Source organism: Tenrec ecaudatus, chromosome 10, assembly GCF_050624435.1.
Source record: "Tenrec ecaudatus isolate mTenEca1 chromosome 10, mTenEca1.hap1, whole genome shotgun sequence".
Classification (NCBI taxonomy): domain Eukaryota; kingdom Metazoa; phylum Chordata; class Mammalia; order Afrosoricida; family Tenrecidae; genus Tenrec; species Tenrec ecaudatus.
In genome coordinates this window covers 116,358,757-116,383,838 of record NC_134539.1, presented here as the reverse complement: position 1 = coordinate 116,383,838, position 25,082 = coordinate 116,358,757, and the positions used below count along the sequence as shown (strand labels likewise).

General features: G+C 50.4%; 1 protein-coding gene across 2 annotated transcripts in view; it reads left to right on the top strand.

Annotated features, from left to right (window-relative positions):
- The window catches only part of ASIC2 (acid sensing ion channel subunit 2), a 1,177,580-nt gene that overhangs the window by 1,102,289 nt on the left and 50,209 nt on the right, over window positions 1–25,082 (top strand). For both annotated transcript variants that reach the window (XM_075559255.1, XM_075559254.1), the window contains exon 3: window positions 3,418–3,545. In XM_075559255.1, the coding sequence (XP_075415370.1) occupies window positions 3,418–3,545 (128 nt within the window). The remainder of the gene's footprint in view (window positions 1–3,417; window positions 3,546–25,082) is intronic.

Sequence of the window (25,082 nt, the reverse complement as noted above, 5' to 3'; positions counted from 1 at the left end):
TTGTTTGGGTGGGTGGTAGGTGAGGGTGGGTGGGAGAAGGTGAGACAGGGTGGGAGACCCAGCAAAGGCTGACACAATTCCAGAGACTCATGTCCCTCCAATGTTGAGCACTAACGTATGGAAGAGCCAGGCATGACCGCCCCCCAGGGCTGAGGCTCATCTCCTCTGCCAAAAGCAGCCACGGGGTGGGGGCAGCATCTCTTCTGGCTGCTCACCTCTTGCACCTCCAAGAGGCAAGCATCCCGGTACCCAGGGCCGGCCTTTGTTTTCATTTCTTCTTCCTGCATGATCACGTTTCCTCCTTCCTAATGTCCTCCCCTTCAGCACCTGGCCCAGTGGAGCAGTTGATAACTAAAAGTTCTCCACTGACTTCAGAATCCCATTCTACACAGTGGGAGAGCAAGGCAAGGCATTGACCTGAACCCTAGTCACTTCCCATTGCTGCCTTTGACAAATAACCACAGCTTTAAAAAGCACACATTTACTACCCTGCAGTTCTGGAGGTGAGAAGTCCAAACTGAGCGAGGGGGCTGTGTTCTTTCCGGAAGTGCTTGAGAGGGGAATCTGTGTCCTGGGTTTTGCCAGTTTCTATGGGCTTCCTACATTCCTCAGTTTGTGAACCCTTCCATCATCTTTAAAGTCAACAATTAGCATCTCCCACTGTCTCTCTGGCTCTCTTGGCTCCCTGTTATAAGGAAGTTTGTTATTACACTGAGCCCACCTGGATGATATGAACAATCTGCCCATCTCGCAGGACCTTTACTGTACTCACCTTTGCCATGGAAGGTAACATATTCATAGTTTCTAGGATTAGGATGTGGACATCTATGGGAGGCATTACTGTGCCTACCAGGAATCTGTGTGTGGTTAACTTAGTGCTCGACTACTATCAAAAAGGTTGGGGGTTCAACCCACACAGAGGCCTGGTGAACTACTTCCCACAAGTAACAGCTTTCCCATATAATTCCCTACTGCTAGGTATGTATCCTAGAGCAATAGGAGTTGTGAAATGAACAGATATATGCATGTCCTTATTCACTGCAGCTTAGTCACTGTTAGGCAGGGTTCTCGAGAGAAATAAAACCAGGACACTTATGATTAGATAGATAGATAGATAGATAGATAGATAGATAGATAGATAGATAGACTAGAAATCCTTTAACTCAAGTGGGTTGCTGGGTCCAAGGTCAAGGAAGCAGATATGGAAGTCTACGCTCAGGCAACAGACAGCAGGTGAGTCAGCAGCAGTCAGGAGAAAGGGAGATCAGCAGAGCAGGCCCCGATGGGGCCTCAAACTCAAGCAATGCAAGATGATAGGATGCACCAGCCTCAAGCTCAAGCAATGTATGAACCAGCAGCGAGGCAAAGCAGGTCTCAAAGGAGGCTCAAACTCTAGCAACATGACCCACAAGTTGGCTTGGCCCACAGGTAGTGGAGCACACAGTTTGAGGCAGAGAACTAAAAAAGCATGCTGGTCTGATCACCAGGGAACAAGAGAGAGGGGACAGGCCTTACAGAGCCATTTATCTCATTGCCCTCCTCTCAAGCTGTGACCTGATTAATCTCGGCCCACATGTTCCTATTGGCCTAGTTGGCATGGTAAACCTAACTATCACAGTCACAAAATAAAAAATAGTAACAACCTAAGTGTCCATCCATAGGTGAATGAATAAACAAAGTGTGCTACAAACATACAACGGACTACTATGCAGGCATAAAAAAGACTGGTGAGCCCACAAAACATCTCAAAACATGAATGAATGTTGTTGAGTAAAATACATCAAAAACAAAAGGACAAATATAGTATGAGCCCATGATCATAAAGGGTCAAGAATCGTTGTCCCCCTCTGATCAGGGATGTGAACAGGCGTGGTATCATGCAGAATGCATTGGAAAGTGGATTGTTGCCAACGCGGTTAGGTTAAAATTTAGCACTCTATCATTCCATCTCCCTTAGGAGCCATTAAAATTTGTTCTATGGAGATTTTTATCCATTCTACTTTATTGTTCCTGTTAGGCTTTTGTTTATTTGTTTTTTGAATGTTTTTCTGTCGATGAAATCCAGGAGAGGTAAATCTACAGAGCCAGTACCTGGATTAATGGTTCCTTGGGGCTCTGGCAGGGGAGGTGGGGGGTGGGGGGGGACTAATAACAATGAGGGAAAGAATGAAGGAAATGTTCTAAAACTGATTGGGGTGGTGGTTGTACAACTCGTCTTGATGTGATTGAACTATCGAATTAGATGATATATGGATTATATGACAATAAACTGACTGGTGAAAAAGAGAATAGTTTTGCAGAGGAGTGGCAAGGGAGAAAACCACTTACTAGAGAGTAGACACATGTCGGGTTTAGTGAAGGAAAGGCGAGTTGCGGCGCATTGGAGGCAGTTGCAGCAACTACTAGACATCAGGACTGAGCCACTGAATTGGAAAGCTAAGGACAACAGTCTTGGGAAACATCTAGGTCCATTGATAAAACCCAATTCATAAAGCTAACGGTCTACATCTAATCTGGTTAGCAGCATCTCGGGACTTAGCAGCTTGCAAGTAGCCATCTAAGAAACAACTATTGGTCTCTAGAGCAAAGGAGAATAAGTGTGGGGGGGGGGACTCAAAGAAGCAATTAGTCCTACGCCCTAATGACTGACATGACCCACAGCCTCCTCTAGCCGGAGACCAGAAGAACTAGATGATGCCCAGGTACCAGGTACCACCATCAGCTGCTCTGCCCAAGGTCACAATAAAAAGCCCCAGTGAGAATGGGTAAAAAATGTAGAACCAAACTCAGAATTTACAAGCAAACACAAAAAGCCAGATTTACTGGTTTGAGACTTGAGGAAGGGCCCAGCCCACTGCCTTCAGACAGCTTTCTAGCATGAAGCTGACTCCACTCCGACCTTTCAGGCAGATCATAGACGGGACCATAAAACACCCTGGAGCTCTGTGAAGAGCATGCTCCTTAACAAAGTCAACCCCACAAGACCACAAGCGCTATATCCCCCAACCCAAAGATGAGACGTCATCGGGGAGAGGCAGGTAAACTAGCAGACGAGAAACAAGGAACCCCAAGTGGAAATGGGAATGTGCTGACACATCACGGGGAGGGCAGCGAATGGCGCAGAGCAATTTCTGTATGGATTATTGATTGGAAAACCAATCTGCTATGTAAGCGTTCACCTAAAAGATGACAAAACAGGGTGTTGGTTTTTTTTCTTAATTTTTCAAGGTCACAGCCTTGAAAGCCCAGTTCTGTCCTGTACCCAAGGGGACACCATGAGTCAGAATCAGCTCAGCAGCAGCTGGCAACCTCCTGCCCACCCCATGACCTTTCTGGGGTCCCTTTGAGCTTTGTCAATCCCAGGACTCCTGAGCACCCGGCCACTGACCCACACCCTGTACTTCTTTATGCTTTCAGATGAAACGACGTTTGAAGCAGGAGTGAGAGTTCAGATTCACAGTCAGTCTGAGCCGCCGTTCATCCAAGAGCTGGGCTTTGGCGTGGCTCCGGGGTTCCAGACCTTCGTGGCCACCCAGGAGCAGAGGGTAAGTCCCCCAGGTTCACAGGCCCGTGGTCCTCCCTGCTGTGGCTCCCACAGAGTACTCCCAAGGAAGAAGTGGTGAGCCCCCCCCCACCCTTGGCAGGCTCTGGAGCAGGCTGGGCGTGGTCACAGGACTTACCCAGAAAGTCCTGGCTTGCATACCTCTTGACCCTGGTAGCTCCCGGGGTGTCGATGTTACCCTGAGTGCGCAGTAAGTGAATCCTTCCACTTCGTTCATCTCGAGCAAAGGCTGGAGTGGAGAACAGTCTCCACCACCGTCCCCCATGCCCATCTCCCGCTCCACCACTCAGTCCCTGAAATAAGGTATGGGGGACCCCAGCCTCCTTATGTCACTTATATATCAGAGGCTGAATAATCTACTGCTGGTGGACTTTCTGTATGATGTTCATTTAAAGAAAAAAATGTGAGAGAAAAAAACCCTGCTAGCCAGAGTTTGCTGTTGAATCGCAATCCAGAGTGACATCCCAGAGAAAAAGCCTGGGGTTCACTCTCCTATAATGGACCTTAAGCCCATTGGGTGAGTTTCCATCTGCCCTTTGATTGTGCATCCCTGGAGGCTCACAGTTTTCTATTTCAAGAGGGGAGACCTTTCTATTCCAGGGAGCCAGGCAGTCGCCGCTTTTGTCTCTCAGTCCGCAGAGCTTTGTTTGCTAGTTTGCCTGGTTTAGAAAGAAGCAGGTGAGACTCTAACTTCGAGTGAGCCCTACGCGAGATTAAAACTCTGACTCAAGTGTCACCGCTTCTCCACTGCTGGTTGTCGCTGCTCAGCCCTTTTCCAAAGGTGAGATTCTGGACTGAAGTCGGTTAGACGCCTGCGGGAGAGCTGCATCTTCCCAGCCCTGGAAAAGCATGGCTGGAGCTGGGCTCGTGGGCCCGGCCCTGTACACTGAGGTCTGGGCAAACGTCAGCCTCCCCATCAACAGAAAGAATGAGAGCAGGGGATTTGAATCAGGCCCAGGGGATGCTGGAGGTGGGTCTGGCTGTCTGCATTCCCCCAGAGATGGAAGTCAAGACTCCACAGGGTGCGCGATGGGCACCAAGTGGTACAACCAGAAAAGTGCGCCCGCAAGGCAGAGATGCACAGTGGAGCCCACTTGGACCTATGAAGTCTGTATCATTCTCATTCTGGCCAGCAGCTTCGAGTCAATCCTCGCATCTGCTGTGTCAGTCCGTCTACCTAAGCTCTCCCGCGTCCTCATGGACCTGCCACTGCACCAAACAGGATGTCCCCCTCCAGTCACCAGTTCTGTTGTGACTGTCGATGTGCTCTGTGATCCGGATGGTGTTTAGTGGCTCAGGTTGGGTAGTCAAATGCTGGGCTTTTTTATTTTTTCCCCAGCTACCTTAGTCTGGAAGCACCACTGAAACCTGCCCACCACGGGTGACCCCGCTGGTAGGTGAAATACCAATGGCATTGCTTCCGGCATCCAGTATGCACCACTCAAGCCACCAGAGTGTGACAAACGGATAGATGGGTGGAGGGTGCAGACAATAGGAGGTGAAATCCAGGACTGAAGATTTGAGTCAGGAAGACGGAGTGAGACCTGGACCAGCAGGTCAGAGCACACACACGGATGGGGAGAGCTCAGAGCTGAACCTAGTCCCCATGCCACCGATCCATGCTGACTCCTGGTGGCCCTGTGGAAAAGAGTAGGACTCCCCTCAGGGGCTTTCCAAGGGGTGGGGTGCATTACAGAAGGAGACTGCCTCATCTCCTCCCACTGAACAGCTAATAGGTTCAAATAGGGTGCTGTACCCACTGAGCTAGAGGACTCCTCCTATGCTATTAACCTCGGTCAACACTCGTGTTCCCCCTTCAGTGTGGTTTGCAAGCAAGCCCACCTCCTTCAAAGAGGCCTGGCCTGGCCAGACTGCTCAGCATTGCATGTGGATTTCCTGTCCAGGCGGAGGTGGCTTTGTTGCTGTTTGCCCAAGATGTGCCTGAGCTTGTGGTTTGTTGAGTGCTCCCACCACCGCTATCATGAATGGCTTCATTCACGCCCACCTCCCCTGGCGCCTGCGTGGCACTTGACATTCAGAGCAAGGGAGCCCCAGTCTTTGAAACCCAAAGTTTCACTTCTGCCCCAGATAGGGCAGGTTGGGGAGGAGAAAGTTCTACTTAGGTTGGGGTTTTTCATCAACCTGTGAAACGTTTCTTCCTACTCCACTCCCGGCTCACCACCATCCCTACCACCCCCTTCAGTGCCACGGAAGACATGTCTAGGCTACTCTGGGAATGGAGCTGATGACTTGTAAGAGTTCCTAAGTCTCTCGCTCTCTCTTTCCAGTCTGAAGCAGGCAGGCGCTCCCCATTGTGACAATGATTGGAGAACAGAACCTATTCCCAGCTTCCGAGGGCAAATTTGTTGTTTGCTTTGAGGCACGGTCTCAGAAAATCAACCCCATTCATATGATTATTATAACTAATAATAAGATATTTTGTTAAGCATTTTGCAGTCTTCAAAGCATTTCCGCATCATCTCATTTCATCATTTCATTCATATTAATAGAGAAATTCAAAAACACATCCCAGAGCTAAATGCAATAATACATTATGTTTACATGTATATGAAAGAACATATTCATAGGAAATAAGACTTAAAGGAAAATAAGCCAAAATACCCACAATGGGGGACATCTAAAAGATTTATTTTCTCTTCTGGCTCTTTCATCATGTATTTTATAAGTTGATTTTGCTCCATATTTATTCGCTCAGCAAATATTTATGGAACACCTACAATGAGCCAATAATAGGGATACAGTGACAAACAAAACACACCCATGCTCTAGTCTCATGGGGTCTGTGGATTCGTGATTGCCTTAAACAAAAATAAATGATATTAAGTCAAGTACGGACAGGGCAGAACTGCCCCTGTGAGTTTCCGAGACTGCCACTCTGTATGGGAGTAGAAAGCCTCATTGTTCTTCCCTGGAACAGATGGTGGTTCTGAACTGCTGACCTTGTGGGTCTTGACCCAACTTGTAACCACTATGCCACCACCTTCCTCTAGGGAGGCCCTGGGTGGTATAAAATGTTAACTTTTGCTCCAGGGTTCAAAAGAGACTCTAAATTTCAAATATAATTTAAGGAGAAACATTTTTTGAGTTATAAGCAAGCACAAAGAAGAGAAAAAACAAAGACACATCATCCAATGAGGGAAGCCATTAGCATAAGATCATACAGGCACTTGAGTGGTGGCCGATCAATCACAGTTCCAGCTGGGACTCGGGAAGTGGGAACGGGTCCCTATATTATATTATTGTAAACATCATATTAGGCAGAAGACCTTGCAAGATTGATCCAAGGCCTTCCAACCAAGGCAGTCAACCCAGGACTCATGGCCATGCGGCCCCAGGTCGGTGGTCTCCCTCAAGGACACACTGGTAAATCCCTGTGGGAGAAAGCCCCTCGCTGGGCTAGTGAAGGCAGGGTGGGCAGGGTGGCAATCCACTTTCTAAGGCACTCTGCCTGAGGGCACGACTGTTCCCATCCTCCACCAAAGGTTCAGAAGGAATTCAATGGAGGCTGACTCAATGTGGGGACTCTTAAAATGGATCCTGGGCTTGCGTCATCCATGGCCTTCCGCAAAGCTGGTGCTCAAAGTTTAAGCCCTGAGGCACTGGGTCAACTACTAACCAAAAGGCTGGAGCTTGGAATCCACCCAGAGGTTGGCTTGGGAGAAAAGTCTAGCAATCTGGTTCCCAAAAGCCAGCCATTGAAAGTCTATGGCGCGTGGTTGTCCTGCAGCATGCATGGGGTCTGCTCAATGGTTCCTGGTTGGATTAAGTGAAGCCGGGATTCCTATAGGGATTGACACCCGCCCCCATGGGTATGTTCCCTTCCACCAGGAGCCCCTCTTCTCCAGCTGATTCTGCGCCCGTTGATGCTTACATGCCCGTTTGGTTTGTTTGTTTGTTTGTAAAGCTTTAGCATTTCTGAAATCAGAATGTGTTTTCCAGTCAATGATATCATACACCGACCCTGGATGGCACTTTTGGGTTCTCACGTAAAACCGTGGTGCTGCTTACAGTAACCGACAGGTTCAAGGGCAGCGCGGTGGCTGCATTGTCCTCGCTCAGGATTCCGGCTGGTCCTGCTCATGCTCAAGGGACCCTTGCAAGAAAGCCAGGATGTCAAGACCGGCAAGAGCAGAAAGCCTTTTCTTAGGAACGTGGGCGTGAGTCACGTTGAGAAAATCAAGTAAAAGCCCTCGGGTGAATTAGTGACATAATCCTTTTGTCCCTCTAAGAATCCTCTTGCACAAGGAGAGTCACCCCATCCATGTGTAATTACATACACATGCTCCTGTTGTCGTTGTTTGTTAATCTTGTAAACCAAGAATGTGTGCGATTACCCTGTAACCCAAACCAAGGATTGTTCTTTGTGTGTTTTTCATCTGCCCTCAACCCAATTAACCAAGATCTGCCTCTGCCCACTGGCCCTCTTGGTGCTGGAAATGAAAACAAACAGATAAACAGCTGGAGCAAGGTCCCACCGCTGGCTGAGCAGCTGAGGGAGGCCCTACACAGGGCCAGGGCCCCCACCATCAGCGACAGGCAGAGGGATGCCATGCTGGGAGCAGAAACAGAATCCTGGAGGGACAGAATAATCTTAAAGGACTCCAAACTGAGGGTGCACTACCTGCCACAAAGGCTACAAAGACCTTGTCGTGCATGATCTCATTTAATCCCTGCAACAACCCGGCAAAGCTGCTCTGGTTATCTCCACTTTCCAGGCAACACTGCACCAGGAAGTCATTTGCTCAAGGTCGCAAGGGCTGGGGGAGTAGCAGGACTCGGCTGTGAGCCCATGTCGATCAGGTTCCTAAGCCGGTGTTCTTTCTTCTCCACCACACGGTGGGCTTTTAACTCGGGAGACTCTCCCGGGAGGGTGCACCGGGAGTCCATGCAGGGAGGGGTTGGCTGACGAAGCTTCCCCTCTCTCCTCCTACCCTAAGCTCATTATGGTAGGGGCTCCGCAGAAAGGCTGGCAGTTGGACCCCCCACTCCCCAGATTCCCCTTAGAAGATCCACCTGGCAATCTGCTCTGGCAAGATCCCAGCCTTGGAAGCCCTAGGGACCAGTTCTGCTCTGCACACATGTGAGACCAGGGGTCACGGTCAACTCCATAGCAACCAGCACCAAGAGCCACACCCAAAGACCCAGGCCCGCCTGCTGCTGGGGAAACCAGAAGCCTGGACCCGAGTATTGAATATGCCAGGGGACTTTGGACAGACCGCTCCCCTGCCTATGCCTCAGTTTCCCCATCTGTTGAATGAGAGGATTCAATGAGATGTCTTCAAAGGCCATCCAGCATTGACAGCCTGGGAGGCCCTGCCTGTGTTCACTCAAGGACACAGGAAGCGCCTGCCCCACCAGCTGCTGGCTCCGCCCTGCAGGCCAGGTGGCACGGATGCTGATGAAGAGGACGATGAGAAGGACGTGTGAGATGAACTCCCCCTGCCCAGGCTCTGGGAGACAGAATCTGCCCTGCCGCTAGTGAGACGCGGACCCAGGGTGGATATACCTTAGAAGTCAGAGAAGGTCTTCGACAGCCACCCAGTCCTCCTTTCTCCTCCCCACCAACTCCAAGTGCTTACATTTCAGGGCATCCTAAATTTGCAAAATTCCAACCCTCTTAGAATGCCTTTCAAGGCCTGGCCCCCTCCCCGCCCCCCTTTCTACTTGTGGTTGATCAACAGGTGCCCCTACATTCCATTGTTGGGAAACCTCACCTGACAAACACCCCAAGCTCTTTTATGCCTAGAGTCCCTTCCTTTAGATTCCAGGGACAGGCCTGGTTATCAAGACACTACTCAAAGGTAAGCATCTCTGTGGTCTCCCTGACACACCCAGCCACTCCCCAGAGGTAGGTGCGCTATTTCTCCGATTGCTCATACAATGCCTTGTACACTGATACATTTGTTTCTTCTTCCACCCGTTAGTCATGGAGCACTTACTGTGCGGAGAGCTTCAGCTAAGCACCATCTAGTCCTTGTCGCCGAGTGCTCCCGGAATTAGTTTGTGGTCACCTTCCTAAGAAACTCAAAGCTCTCTAAGGGACAGCTTGTTGTGGTTAGGTGCCCTCCACGTGGTGCTGACCCACAGCGACCCTGCGTACTACAGGTGAAACACCGCCCAGTCCTGCACCTTCCTCACAGGGTTCTGATGTTTGTGTGCACGGGTGCAGCATTGTGTCAGGTCATCTCATTGAGGGCCCTCCTCTCCTTTGCTGCCCCTCTACTTTATCAACCACGATGCCCTTCTCCGGGGACTGGTCTCTCCCAACACCATGTACAGAGTATGTCGGTCTCACTATCTTTGCCTCTCAAGAGCACTCTGGCTGTACTTCTTCCAAGACAATCGCAGTGTTTTCCATTCTTCCCCAGCACCACCATTCAAACACACCAAATCTTCTTCGGTCTTCCTTATTCAAGCTGATTGACGCTTATCAATCACTGCTCCTTATGCCTGCCTTATGGCATGTCTCCACTAGCCCCCATTGCGTCACTGTAGACGGAAAGCTTTCTGAGGGAAAGGTGTCTTTCACATTCTATATCCCTGGTGCCTGGCCCAGTGCCTGATACACATCTGAGCTCAATAAATGTGAATTGTTGAAGGAATTAATATGATCCAAATCCCATACGCGATTGCTTTCCTTACCTCACCTACCCACCTCCGCCCAGACGCCCATTAAAATCTGCCCCAACGGCCTCCCTTCTCCCTGAGGCTTCTCTACTGAGCTCATAGATAACAGATCATGATAGTCCAGGCCCCAAACTCAAAGACTCTAATCAGATCAAAAAGCCCATGAGAAGGGTGAAGGCCAGAGCTATAGATCTGCAAACTATCTGTGTAGATAAGAGGAAATGAGCAGATGAGAAAGACGGTGAAGACAAAACTTTGGAAGTTGGGGAGAATCAAATGAGTGAGTGAACAGAGGTAATCAAAGTGGGAAATCTAGGCATTCCTGCTTGGGAAATACAACACCCAAGTGTCCTCAACGTTGGCATCACCAGTCAGATCCTGGGAGTGTTAGGTTGTGTGTCAACTTAGTTGAGCCAGGGTTCTTAGTAGGTAGCAGTTAGCCTCCCCTGGGATGTGGCCTCATGTAATGTAAGGTAAATACCTCCATGAGGGGATCTGCTGTGAGCTACCACGCAATTGTGGGAGGATTAGGGAGAAGTGCAATGGCTCACTCGGGTCACGGTCCTAAGGATGTCTCCTTGGGAGTGTGGCCTCCTTCATGTGTACAAGTAAACACTGTGCTGCGAAGAACTTCTTCACTTCTTGCTGGTCTGGATCCTGCATCTGGCTCACTGATCTCTGGCATTGGACTTGAACCAAAGGCCCGCCATATTGTCTGCTGATCCTGAGAGCCATCAGAGCCTAGCATCTCACCTGCTCATCTTGCACTCATTCGCCTCCGCATCCACCAGCTATGGTCGTCCTGCTTCCTGATTCACCAGCCACTTTATCTGTACTTCTCGGTGGGCCTGAGACTGAATCGGGAGAGCCTGGGTCATTGGTTGGCCACCAGCCACATTGTTTAGGGGATTCCCTAGAAAACATGACCTTGTGTGTAAAGCCAGAGTCTCAGAAATACCTTGGGATCCAGGATGGGAACTCAATGTCCAGCGGTATCTCATCCTCACCAAGAACCTCTTCTGCTACCCATTTGCAACCATTAGGAATGAGAAAGGTTTTCATTCCTCAATTTGGATTCTGCCTTGTTTCCTCGCTTCCCCCATTGAAGCTGTTTCCAAAGCACAGTGTGCTCACAGTCTCAACACAGCCTGCATCTAGGAGCTTCCCATGGGGTAACTTGGGGCTGTAAATAAAAGCAAATACAAATGCCCAGGTCCTGCTGGCCCCAACTAGGTCATTGGCAGGATGTCTGAGCCAAATTGGTGCCCACAGAAGCCTAACCCTTTGCCTTTGGCATAGCTTGGCCCTATGTCCAACCTTTGGAGGGAATCCCACCATAGTATACAATCAAAAACTGTATGCCCCACCCCCACTACCCCATGCAAAAAGCCCAGCTGTTGGAAGGGGTGCTCCTGACAGCTCCTTTCAAGCTGCCAAGTACATACAACTTCCTAAGTCTCTTTCAGAAGGGAAGACTCATTTGTCAATCTGACAGGCAAATCCATAGTCCTTAATATCTGTGTGCCATGGGCTCCTTGAGAAAGAGCCTTGCCCACTTGCTGTTTTTCTCCAGACAGGGAGCGAATTTATCGCACATGCCTTCCAAACAGCCAGCACTTGAGTCACATAAAAATGGCAGCTCCAGTTCCCCTCCATTGAAGCCTTGGGAAGAAGCCAGAATGCCAATAGACCGCCATGCGGTCATTCTGTTACAATGGGCAGGGACCTTGTTTCCTATAAATAGATTAACAGTGATAATCAATTAAGCCGCCACCAGCTCAGCTACTTAATCACTCGTCGCCACTCGGCCTCCAAAGTAGAAATATCTACAGATATTTGCCAATAGTCAGAGTTTCACCTTTTTTTCCCCCTCTACACAAGAAGAATGCTTTTTGTTTCCCCCTCCTGGTGGAGGCAGCAGCAAGGCCACAGGGCAAAAGATGAGAAACGTGTTCTTACAGGAGTATTCAGGGGCTGACATGAACTGGCCTGGGTGCTGGACTCCAGGCTGGGGGGTCCAAACATGGGTCCCAGTGAAAATGCGAGTAGGCTCAAGTCTCTGGAGGAGATGAAATCGCTCTTGGTTCTGCATCTCCCTTGCAGGCCCCCTCCCTCTACTTCCCAACCAGTGTTCTTCCAGGAATGGTCCGTCCCTCCCTTTCACGCCCCATCTCACGCCAGCATGGCAGCCACCATTGTCCGGCGCCCCCCACGAAATCTTCCTTGCTGAGCCCAGAGGGCACTCTTCAGTCTTGGTTCCACCTGCTCTCGGCAGCACAGAGGCTGTTGGCCATGCCCGTCCTGAAGCAGCCTTCCCATTGTTGTCTGTTTCTTCTCTCACCCCCGTGCCCCGTCCCGAACAGTTCTTACTCTGCTCACCAGTTAGGACCTGGACACCCAGGAGATTGTGTTTGTTTGTTTGTTTGGTTGGTTGGTTGGTTTTGTTGCTGATTCCCAGATTACCGCCTCCTCCCTGGCTCTCCTGCCTGAGCTCCAGGTCCAGCCATCCTGGTGCTGCTGAACTCCTTGCCTTGAAGTCCCATCTCAAATCGCTTGTCTAAACTGAGCTCATCGCCTCCTTCCACTCCCCATATCTCCCTCTGCATTCCCCACCCCTCTAAGAGGCCTGAGTACAAACCCCCCACTCACTAGATGGGCGACCTTGTGCCTCGTTCTCTTCATCTGGAAAGTGGGGACAAGATGGCTCGACCCCAGAGGCTAATTAGGGCCTGGAGTGTAGGGATACCTGCGATGCATATGGTACCCAGAGACAGGACATGGGGCTAGCTGTGATTACCCCCACGAGAAAGACGGGGCCTTTCTGCTCCCAGGAAGAGTGACAGTCTTGGAAACTCACCTGGGGAAGTTCTGTCCCGTAAGGTGGCTGTGAATCAGAATTGACTGCTTGGTAATGAGTATCATGGCCCCTGCTGTGAAGAAAGATGTGGAGACCATGACTGAGCTCCTCCAGTCCCACGAGGCAGAAGGAGAAGCCAATTCCACACCTGCCCACAGGCTTCCTACAAGCAGAGGGCAGACATGCGTCCACCCTCCCTCCTGCTTTGGCTAGTCTGACACCGGCCCGCCCTCCCACAGCGCTCGCCGTCTCCGCAGACAGAGCCTGCAGACCACGCTCGAGTTGATGGGGGCTTGTTGGGGAAATCAGCGGGCTACAAAATGTTGAGGATGCTGTTCCTGGCTCTGCCAAGCCAGGCCAGAGGGCACCTCTTTCTCTGGTCCTCAGCCTCGGCCACTCAGCCCACTGACCTCTGCCTTGCTCTGGCAAGGGTTATGGACCATCTTCAATGCGTATCCCTGCTCAGAGGTCTCCCCACTCTGCAAGCCAGCCTCCTGCCCAGAGGCACTCACCTTCCTCCTCTGTGTTGGAGGCCCTGCCACGTGCTGTCACCCAGCTGGTCTCCACAGGGACCCCAGACGTACATGCCTCTTCTTTCCCGATGGCCGTGGGGCTCTCTGTTCCTGTTTCTGAGGTGGCTCACCTTATTACACCCAGTGTGACCGCAAAACTGACCAATCTTGTGTTACTCCCCTAAACTCTATTCCCATGCCCCCACCAGGCCACTTGGTGGGAGCTACAAAGACTCTGGCTAGAAGGTTCCTACTTTCACTCAGCCCTTCATGGCCTCTCGCCTGAATAGGAACAACAGCTGCATCCTGACAACCAACCGTGTCCCTCTCTCAGCTGCCTTCTCTGCGAACATGACCTTTCAATGCAAAATCTGAGCATCCCCCTCCCTCATCTCCCAAAGGGTGACGTCCAGGGATCTCCTCACGGCACTTTCTGCCCTAGTCCCTGCCAGCCTTTAGGTCGGCATGGCTTTCTGCCCCTGTGAAATGCCTCCGCAGCTGTGTGCGCTCACTCCTGAGCATCGGGCGCTCTCTGCTGCCCCTGCCTCTGAGATGACCTCCTGCCGCAGGCCCTCCTTGCATCGCCTCGAGGATGGCTGTGGGGGTCTCTAGCATGAAATGTATACATTCTCATCATCTGTTGGCTTCTCTATCCCCGTGACTAGATTGGGAGCTTGTTGAGGACAGGACTCTTTCTTACTTGTGGTTTCTATATCCCAGTATTTTCACGGTGCTCCACTTAGAAAGAAGGAGCTCTGGTGGCGTAGTGGTTAGGAGCTGGGCTGCTAACTACAAGGTCAGCAGTTCAAAGCTGCCGGTTGCTGTGCAGAAGAAAGTGGGGCTTTTGCTCCCATAAAGACTTACCGTCTCTGGAACTCACAGAGGAGGTTCGACTCTGCCCTCTAGGGTCCGTACGAGTCGCATCAACTTGATGGCAGTGAGTTAATTATAGAAGGTACTTGAAAAGCGTTGTTAACTGGGATGAAGTTCTCTAAGAGGACAAGCCTACTTCATCAGGCCATTGTCCAACTTGATGCCCCTCCATGTTTTTTCCAAGCCCATAGAATGAAGCCTAGATGCTACTTCCCGGCTCTAGCCATCACCCCTCCCCCTCCCTCTGCTCCACCACCACGTCCACATAGTCCTTCCGCCGGCCTACGCTGCTCCTTGATCAGCTCATGCTGATGCATCCATCGGACACCTACTGTGCACCAGGCATGTCGATTGGTTGCTGTTGTTATTACTGGGTGCCATTGGGTCCGTTCTGACCTACGGTGACCCTGTGCACAATAGAACAAAGCGCTGGACGGTCCTGCCGCATCCTCCCAATTGTCCCCATGCCTGAGTCCATTGTCGTAGTCACTGTGTCAGCCCTTCCTCTTCCTCGCTGCCCCTCCACTTGACCAAGCATGATGGCCTTCTTCAGGCACTGGCCTCTCCTGATAGCATGTCCAAAGGATGTAAGACAAAGGCTCGCCATCCTTGCTTCCAGGGTTAGGCATGAGAAATACAATGGTGAACAAGGCTGGCCCGGTTGTACTCAGTGTTTACAGTCTGACCAGTGAGTCGACTGAATGTTCACAGACCTAGACATGCAACATGCCCGCCGCCATGGCTGCAAGGATGGATGGATGGAATGTTACAGGATGATCTCCGTGGGCTAACTGCCATCATTCACAGTCCATCTAAGTTCCGCTTAGTCCTGTGAGACGATGTAGCGGAATGCAAGACTCTTCAACTCCAGGATCCACAAGAAAAAAATTCCCTCTGCTGAGGACACAGGGAAAGAGATGAGCCAGAGACGGCCCGCACTCCCATGGCAGCTCCGGCCTTGGTCCAAAGTCTAGACGTCGTGGGTCCCATCCTCTCTAGCATCCTTCAGGATGCAACCAGCCCCACATGGACCCCTCCCCACTGTCTATTCCAGTCCAGTTGCCACCGAGTGACACCAATCAGGGACACCCCCTCCCCCATGCGTGTCTGAGCAGAACAGGGTGCTGTAATGCTCCATGACTGGGGCGTTTGAAAGCGGATGGCCAGGCCTTTCTGCTGAAGCACCATAGAGTGGGTTTGAAGGGCCAACCTTTCTGGGAGTAGCCTAGCACTTGGCAGCTTATCTCTCTCTCAATGGTGCATTTGCTCCTCAAATCCAGGCAGAGGTGAGAAGGCCCCGTGATTATTGACTCCCCTACTTTACCTTAACTGAAGAGACGCGTGGATAAATCCCAACGCTCTCTGGCTGGGCCCCGCTACCCAGAGTCACGTGATCTTTTGGTTTATGAGCCGCCAGCTAGCTGAACTCTGAACAATAAGGCCTTGATTTCTGATTAAGGGCAAAAAAAACCAGAAAGGACACTTCCAAACACAGTGAAAGCAGCAACATCTTCACTGCCATCTGAGAAAGTCTGAGAGTCACAAACAAATCCTTCTGAAAGCCCTGCCTAGTGGACGCATGGATGTGTATGAGCAGCCCTCCTGGAAGCCACACTGGCTCATCTGGGCAGGGGCGGCACATCCTGGTTCCTCTTCCTTCACCCTTAAAAGCAAGGGTTCTCAAACTGGCGGCCCGCAGGCTACATGTGGCCGCAAGGTAATTTTTTGTGGCCCACGACTCTCTGAAATAAAATGTAGCCAGGGAATTGTGTGTACAGTATTGCCTCGATCTCCCCTAAGTGCTATTTTCTTCATAACAATTTTTTTTTCTATTTTCACATCTGTGTTGTTGGAAGGCCAAACAGGTTTCCTTCGGCAGAGTTTCCAAACTCAGACAAGGAAGAAAAACCTGGAGGTCTACTTCTGGGAAGCAGCCCCCTGAAAACCCGATGGATCTGATTTGCTGCTGATGGTGGGGCTGCTACAAGGCTGTTCAGTTGTGAATGGGTCAGGGGCCAACATCCCCAACCCATCTCAGCTCCCTCGCCTACTGAGAACCCTGTGTCTGTCTTGGCAGCGTGTCAGACGCATTCACTGTAGGCAGCTGGCTGGTCATATCAATGTCCCTAGGAAGTTATCTGCATGTCCCATCTCACCCTTTGATGACACGAGAGCTTTTCAGCATCTAGCACAGAGCCTAACACAATACATCAAGGAACGAATGGCAGCCCCAATCAATATTGGTAGGTCTGCTGCAGATCCTTCTGTGGGATGGAAGCAGAAGTCATTCTGACATGAGAGTAATCACTCCCGGAGCTGGCCTTCAGCGTCCCTCAGCTGAGACTGGACAGGAAGAGGCATTGGGCCAAGGTCCACAGGAGAGCCAGAAGCATGCAGAGCTGGGGGCTGGACTACAGCAAAGAAGCCCACCCACCTCTTCTGGAGGTGGCAGGTAGAGAATGTGCACCTGACAGAGCTGTTGCTTGGACCTCCGGCTGGCAGTGGTGGCTGGGGGTGGGAGGACTTGGCAGGGTCAAGTAAAATAAAAAGAAGCCACACCTTCTTCCATCTAACAGTGTCAGAAAGAAGTGTGCTCACTGGCACCCCCAAACAAGGGGAGGAAGATCATTTCTTTTTTAAAAATCATTTTATTGGGGATTCATACAGCACTTATCACAGTCCATCCATCCATGTGTCAAGCACATTTGTACATTTGTTGCCATCATCATTCTCAAAACATTTTCTTTCCACTTGAGCCCTTGGTATCAGCTCCTCATGTTTCCCTCCCTACCCTCCCTCCCCCAATGAACCTTTTATAATTTACAAATTTTTTCTCATGTCTTCCACTGATTAATGTCTCCCTTCACCCACTTCTCTATTGTCCATCCCCCTGGGAGGGGATTATAGGTAGATCATTTTGATCGGTTTCTCTATTCTCCCTCAACCTTCCCCTTCCCCTCCTGTTATTGCTACTCTCATTATTGGTCCCGAGGGGGTTATCTGTCCTTGATTCCCTGTGTTGTGAGCTCCCATCTGTACCAGTGTACATGCTCTAATCCAGCCGGATTTGTAAGGTAGAATTGGGGTCATGATACTGGAGGGAGGAGCATTCAAGAACTAGAGTAAAGTTGTATGTTTCATCAGTGCTACACTGCACCCTTACTGGCTTGTCTCTTCCTTGTGACCCTTCTATAAGGGGATGTCCAATTGTCTAGTGTTGGGCTTTGGGTCTCTACTCCACAATCCCCACCCCTCATTCATATTAATATGATTTTTTTTGTTCTGAGTCTTGATACCTGATCCCATCGACACCTCATGATCACACAGGCTAGTGTGCTTCTTCCATGTGGACCTTGTTGCTTCTCTGCTAGATAGCCACTTGTTTATCTTCAAGCCTTGAAGACCTCAGAAACTATATCTTTTGATAGCTGGACACCATCAGCTTTCTCCACCACATTTTCTTATGTACCCACTTTGTCTTCAGTGATTGTGTCTAGAAGTTAAGTATCATGGAATGCCAGTTTAATAGAACAAAGTGTTCTTGTGTTGAGGGAGAACTTGAGTAAGAGGCCCAATGTTCATCTGCTATCTTAATATTTAACATATAGATATTTGTACATAAATCTATTTCCCTATATTTATATATAAATATATTTACATATGCACATGCCTGTATTTAGACCTCTATAAGGCCCTTCACCTCCTAGTTGGAAGATCTTTTCTAGAGTGCTATTTGTATCAGCAAACATTTAGAATCTCTCATCCCACACCCACCCCCTGCAACCATTTAACTTAGGAAGGAAGACTTGGAGAGCCCTTGGGGGAAATTTCCAAAACAAATTGGTAAGTAAAATCAGCCGAGTCACAGAACAATACATTCCGTGTGGTCCCATTTATATTAAAAATGCCTACACCCTAAGCAAAACTATATATTTATATATAGTTTATATATTATATATATAGTTATATATAGTTCAGTGCACATGTACGCATATTAGCCCAGAAAAATTCTAGAGATGCCATCTATCCTGATGGCTGCTCGAGCTGGGTGAGGGTGGGGGTGGGGGTGGGGCCTGAACTGAGCCCAGAGAGTTTCACCTTTTCTGGACTTCTGGGATATTGGTCACAATCATGCATTTGTGGATTCATGCATTCACTGAGCCATTTTTTTCATAATACAGCTATTAACAAATAGGTTTTGTGGCTTGGACCCAACAGGGAACAGACAGTCTCACGCATCGGAGGGAGAAGGGGTGGGCCCCAGACAGGCTCCTCTTTGCAGACGTGCTCTTGCAGTGCTTTCCCATGGGCCCCAGGTCTGCAGTTCTGAAGGAGAACTGAAGAGCACATAGGTTCTATCAAGGTACCCAGCACAGAGCCTGCCCTCCACCAATAGCTGAAGGGGATGGAGGAGATGGCGTTACTAGAGTTGGGTGAGGCTGGCAGCCGTCTTCAATCATCTCATAGCTCCTAACATCCACATCCCCTACCCCCCCCCCTTCCCTCCCTCCAGGCCCTTGGGTTCAGGGCTACGTCCTGGGCCTCCCTCCGTTCTCCGTTATACAGAGCTGCGTGGCTCTGCCTCCCTTCGGAAAACAGCCTGGACCACATTTACAGGAAGCCCCTGGGCACAACAGTCTAGTGGTCAGTTGCTAGCCAGAAGGTGGATGGTTCAAACACCCTCCCCGCACCCAAGCAACTCCATGAGGGAAAGCCCTGCAAATCGACCTCTGAAAAGGTTACAGCCAGAGAAGCAGAGGAGCAGGGCTACTCTGTCACACCGGTTCAACTGAGTTACAAAGGGACGCGACAGCACCTCCCGACCACTTGCTCTGTGTCTGTTTCCTGGGTGAGCCTGACTGCCTCCTGTCCATGCTCCAGCAGCTCTCTCGGGGCTCGATAAGTCAGTTCAAGACCAAACCAGTTGCTCCATGAAGTAACTGGGCGATACCAGGTGTGTCTACACAGGTGCTCCGGAGGCATTTTCAGTGGCTGATTCTTTTGAAAGGAGATTTCCAGGCTTTTCATCTGAGGTACCTCGGAGTGAATTCACACCAACCACTGTTCAGTTCACAGTGCAGCACATTAACTGTTTGCACACACATGCCCTCCCCCAGAGGACTCTCAATACATAATAGATGCTCGATAAACACTTATTGCAATGAAGTGAACCTAACCGCGCCCTTGAATCTCCACCAAAAAACCATGATGGGAGCATGGCAGGAAAGAGCGCTCCCCCCAGCACCACCAGGCTGCTGCCGAGGAGACCATGCGTCCAGCCCATCCAGGAGCAGCCGTGCATGTGACCTGAGGCGTGATTGCTGGGGTTGTACTGCGGTCTCTTCTAAGTAGGTCCAACCCAGTGTCTCGTGGGAGCTTCTCACACCTCGTAGGGTAGAAATGATTGGAAGTCATTTTCCAAGACAGGAGAGTGACGCACAGAGATGTTAAGGAACTTTCCCGAGGACACACAGCTAGAAAGCAGGACAGGCCACAATTCAGGCCAGTTCCTCCTCTCTGACCCCTGAGCAATAGCACTTTCAGTTACCCTGGGGTTTCTGCTTTCGGCAAAGGACACAAGGAAAGCGATCCCCTATGAGGAACCTGAGGTGCGGCCGAAGAAAGACCCCCTGAGCCAGTGGGAGTAGAAACTACCAGAAGGCGTGGAGAAAGGTGAGGGAGGGGCTGGAGACACGCGGTCAGCACATCACAGGCCATTGCCTCCAAGGAAGGCCGACGACAGCATGATGCGGGGCAATGCCAACGGGGAAGGGGGAAAGAGCCAGCAGTCTGCAGTTAGTGGGAGGTGGCCATTTCCGCTAATGATCTTTAATCAAAGTGGAGCATCCAGTCATACGACAGTCTAACAAAACAGGAGCCAGCAGCCACTGCTTGGCTGTGCTTTTGTTTGGTTTCGCCGTGCAGAGTCCTGTGTGCCCACAGGAGAAAACGTGAGGCGGGAGAAGCAAGCAACCGAAAAATCAGAGTGAATAACCCAATCACGCTCACATGGAAAAAAGAAATGGATCTGATGCTGGGATCTCTCCTCGCAGTTCCCTCCGTGGACCCCGTGTTGTTTGTGTCTGCCTCGGCGGGGCTGTTGCGAGGACGCGGAGCAGATCGCCTCTCAGGCCCAGCCAGACAAAGGACCATGATACTGACGGTTTTAGAGCAGTGGTTCTCAATCTGTGGGTCACGACCCTTATGGGGCGAGGGGTGTCGAACGACCCTTTCACAGGGGTCGCCTGATTCATAACAGTGACAAAATGGCAGTGAGGAAGTAGCAACGAAAATAATGTTATGGTTGGGGGGTCACCACAACATGAGGAACTGTATGAAAGGGTCGCGGCATGAGGAAGGTTGAGAACCATCGTTTTATAGGAAAACCAACACCCAGGCCTTGTGGTCTCTGAACCTGAGAATGAGGGAGTGCTTGCTGTAGAAATTAGGGGAGGGGTGGCAAAAATGAGATGAAGGAACTCATAGTATCCTTGCTCAGAAAAACAAACCATTATGATTTCTGTCTCTCTGTCTTTCTGTCTCTCTGTCTGTCTGTCTTGCTCTCTCTCTCCTGGCAAACTACCTACCCCTGCTTACACTGGCCTTCCCATCTTCCGCTTGTCTGCAGTGGCTGGGCTCTCTCGTTAAGGAGCACGCTCTGAGGACCATCCCATTGGCTCATTTGACTTTCGATGTCCCTTCCTGCTGTAGCCTCTCAACATCATTTCCCAGAAGCGTTTTCTCCTGTAGCATCGGTCGTTGTGTCCATTACCGTTCCTTGAGTTGAGCCACTCAAAGTCATCTCCATCCGCTCTGAGACGCATGGGACCACGGGGTGATGGCGGTCACGAGCCTTGACTCTCCAGGTTGCCTCACTGAACACTTCAACCAACCCTGCAGGCAAGGCCTCACGGTGCCCATCTTACAGATGAGGAAGCTAAGGCTTGGCCATGGAGAGATGCCATTCAAACCCAGCCCTTGCTGCTGCCAAAGCCAGTGCTCTTCCCACCAGCTGCCTGATTCTGAGCCCGCAGACCAACCAAAGGTTCATGGCCTACTGACGGCACCGTGCCGGCAGGGCTCCCGCCAACCAAGAGGAAGTGAGACAGACCCTTGATTCCGAATCACTGGCTTCAGAGCCACGGGTCTCTTTCTGCTCTCAGCCGCTCTGTTGGGTGGTCGCCCCCCTTGCTGGGTGTTAGAGCATCGGGATAGTACCCCTACTTCCTGAGAGGTGGAGATATTTGCTACAAGCGTTGCTGTCCCCTGTCCCCTCATTTTGCTCCTGGCTATGTCCCTCTGGCTTACCCATTTATTCAATGGGTCCTTGTAGAAACGAGAGTGAGTCACTGTAGAAATGTCCCCACCGTCCACACACCATGGCAACAAAGCACCGGTTTGTCACATCCACACCAGGCATCCAGGCACCACGCTGCGTCTGCCGTGACTGGCGGGTCGCTCTCTGTGCTTGTCTAGCTGACGAGGGGAGCTTTCATTTCCTTCCCAGTGGGGAAATGCGCATGTCATTGCAGATCAGGAATGAGGGCTGAGACCCCTGCCTGCTGCCCCAGACCCCTGCTCTCTGTGCAGACTCCACTCTCTGTGCAGCCCTCGGCCCATCACAACACATCTGTGGGTCTCAGATGCTTCAGCAGCCAAATGGGGGAGCGATGTCTGTGGACCTCGCTCGGCTGTTGGAAGAGTCGGATTTGGTCGTAGCTACCATTCTTAGAATAAATACCATCAGAAGTACCCCTGGCAGTGAGGATGACAAGCCTTCAGCTTGCTTCCTTTGGACGGGTCAATGAAGACCCGGGGGACTCTAAGGGATGCAGATTGACACAACCGCCGCCACAGTGGCTCAAGCCAATCAATAACCACCAAGCTGGCCCAGAGCCGGGCACCAGCCATTTCACTGTGTGGTGCTAAGCTTGCCATATGGCAGAGCCAACTTGAAGGCTACTAGCATCAACAAGCGAGTATACATCAGGAAGTCATTCCACCACACCTGCCTGGCTGGAAAGGACACTGCGGAGTCAGGCATGCCTGGTTCGAGTCTGCTCTGGATATGGGAAAGGCAGCAGCCTGGGGTTGAGTTGACTTGGACCATTCATTGGGGCCGGTGGAGAGGTCAGTTTCCAGCTAAGCTATAGTAACAATGTGTAGGTTCACCCTCTCCCCTCAAACACACACACACACAATATTTGAAACAACAATTTTCAAGACCCTCAATAGCAGACAGCAAAGCACAGTGACCCCAGAGAAGTGGAGAACAAAGAGGCATAGCCCTTTCATTACCGGGCTTCCTTCCTTGAGAAGCAGGTGCCCTGAGAGGGGGTATCCAGGCAGGGCCCAGCAGACGCCCTCAGCTGAGCACGCAGCAAGACGGAGGGAAGTTAGAGTTCGCAGGACAGACTACCGGAGAGGAGAGAACTTCCCAGAACACGGACTCCGCAGAGAAGGTTTCTCGGGAGCCCCCAGCACGCTCCTGGTTTGGGGTAGACAGAGCGAATTCAAAGAAGTATTTCTACAAAATAAGAGCACTCTTTATCAGAGATCAATACCAGCTTGCGACGCTGTGCTTCCCGACACATTTGTCCTCCAAGTCTATGCACTTCTGAACGCAGGGCCCCCATCTTCCAGGCTCTCCCCGGAAGAGTCCCGCGCTCTTCTCTTTTTATCCCCACCCAAGCAGCAGTCGGGGCATCCTGGGGGGACTCGAATCACATTCATGTTAAATGTTCTTTGCACTGGGGCAAACAAAAAAGTCTGACAGGGCGAGATCAAGGCTGGAAGATGGATGGGATAAGGTTTCCCAACGAAATCTTCCTAAGACAACGCTTGCCACCCTCAAAGATTGAGCATGTGCATTGTTGCAATGGAAAAATATATTCCTTGCTTTTCCGTTTTTCAGTACATGAAATCCAGGATTGATGAACCTATAGGGACAGCAAGTAGAGTAAGGCATTTGGGGGGAGAGGGGAACACTGGTGGCGGATGGAATGATGTCAAGGGGTCCATGGAGAAAAAGAATGCTGGGAAGATGATCGTGGTAGCAATTGTACAATTCTCCTTGACGTGACTGAAATAGAGAATAATATGTTATATATATTAAATATCCCAACTAATAGAAAGAAAGAAAGAAAGAAAGAAAGAAAGAAAGAAAGAAAGAAAGAAAGAAAGAAAGAAAGAAAGAAAGAAAAGAAAGGTTCCTGGGCACAACTTCCAAGGTTTTTTGCTCCCAATGTAGTTTTTTATTTTCTTAAAACTTCCTCAGGGATCAGCTCTCATGATAGTCTTGTGTCTGTTCAGAAAAATCCATCAAGATGATCCCTTTAGACTCCCCCAAAGCAGTCACCATCACCTTCTGGGCTAACCGCTCTGCCCTGGGTTTAACTGATCCAGCAAAACCCCTTGGGAACCATTGTTCCTCACTTGCACCTCGCTCCGTGGATAGTACTGATAAATCCAAGACTTGTCTTTGGTCACCATTTATTCCATAAGACCATCTTCATTGGCATTCATCTAGCTTAAAAAGATTGATGGAAAGATCAGCTCTCTGAACCAGGTGGTCTTCACGCAATGCACTGGGCACTTATGGAGCTGAGAGCTGGACGAAACCAAGATAGTTCACATAAAATCAAACAGGTCCTGTCAGGTAAGACCACACCTTCGGTAGTTACTGCGTCAATGGCACGTCTGGGGCCTTCTTCTGGCAGTTTCTGGACTTCATTCATCAAGGCTGACAATCCTCCCTCTCGGGGCTCATCGTTTCGCTCTTCCTGACCTTGCTTAAAATGCATGGCCCATCGGACCTGTTGTGTGTGGGCCAGTGTTGCATCATCCTGCATCACAGCCTCAATGATGACCACAGACGTCCACTTGAGCTTCGTTGAAAGTTTGATATTAACCCTGACCTCAGCATCAGTCGTTTCCCCATGGCACGAAAGGTATCCTTTATTTTCGGAGGGCACCCTAATGAGACCGAGACAAGAGGGTTCATGAGAGATCCCGTCTGCAGCCCTCCACTGGTTTCAGGGATATGTTTAAGCACGTTATTTGTTTGAAATAGATCCGTGCATATAGGAACTGGATTAGTAGTAGAAGCAGTACGTCTTGACTTCCCTACATCCCTGTGAATAAAGTTCTGGAGGCGAGGGAAAGAACAGCTGGAAGGATCCGAGGCCATGGTTCCTGACACTCACGCAGCTGGGAAGCACGCCCATTTCTACTAGCCAAACTGGGAAACCCTCCTAAGCCAGGAGTCACTTGCTTCAGTAACCATGGCTGGAGAAATGTGTTGTTGTTAGTTGTCATCAGCTGGCTCTGGTTCACGGCCACCTCCTGTACAACAGAACAAAACATGGCCCTAGACTAAAAGTTGTTCTGGTCCCGCCTCACCAACCTTGAAGTCAAACTCAAATAAATCACATTGCATCCGACTAAGCCAAAGATATCCCAGGACAGAACCCAAGAATATGCAACAGGAACACAGCCCACGGCCAATTTCATGATCCAACCAAAATCTGGAACCTTGCCTTTGGGAAAATAAAATTCTCCATGCCCGAGTGATCCTGAATGCGCCTGGGCTTCTCGGGCTACAGACAGAGCTGAGTTCTTGGGGCTGCAG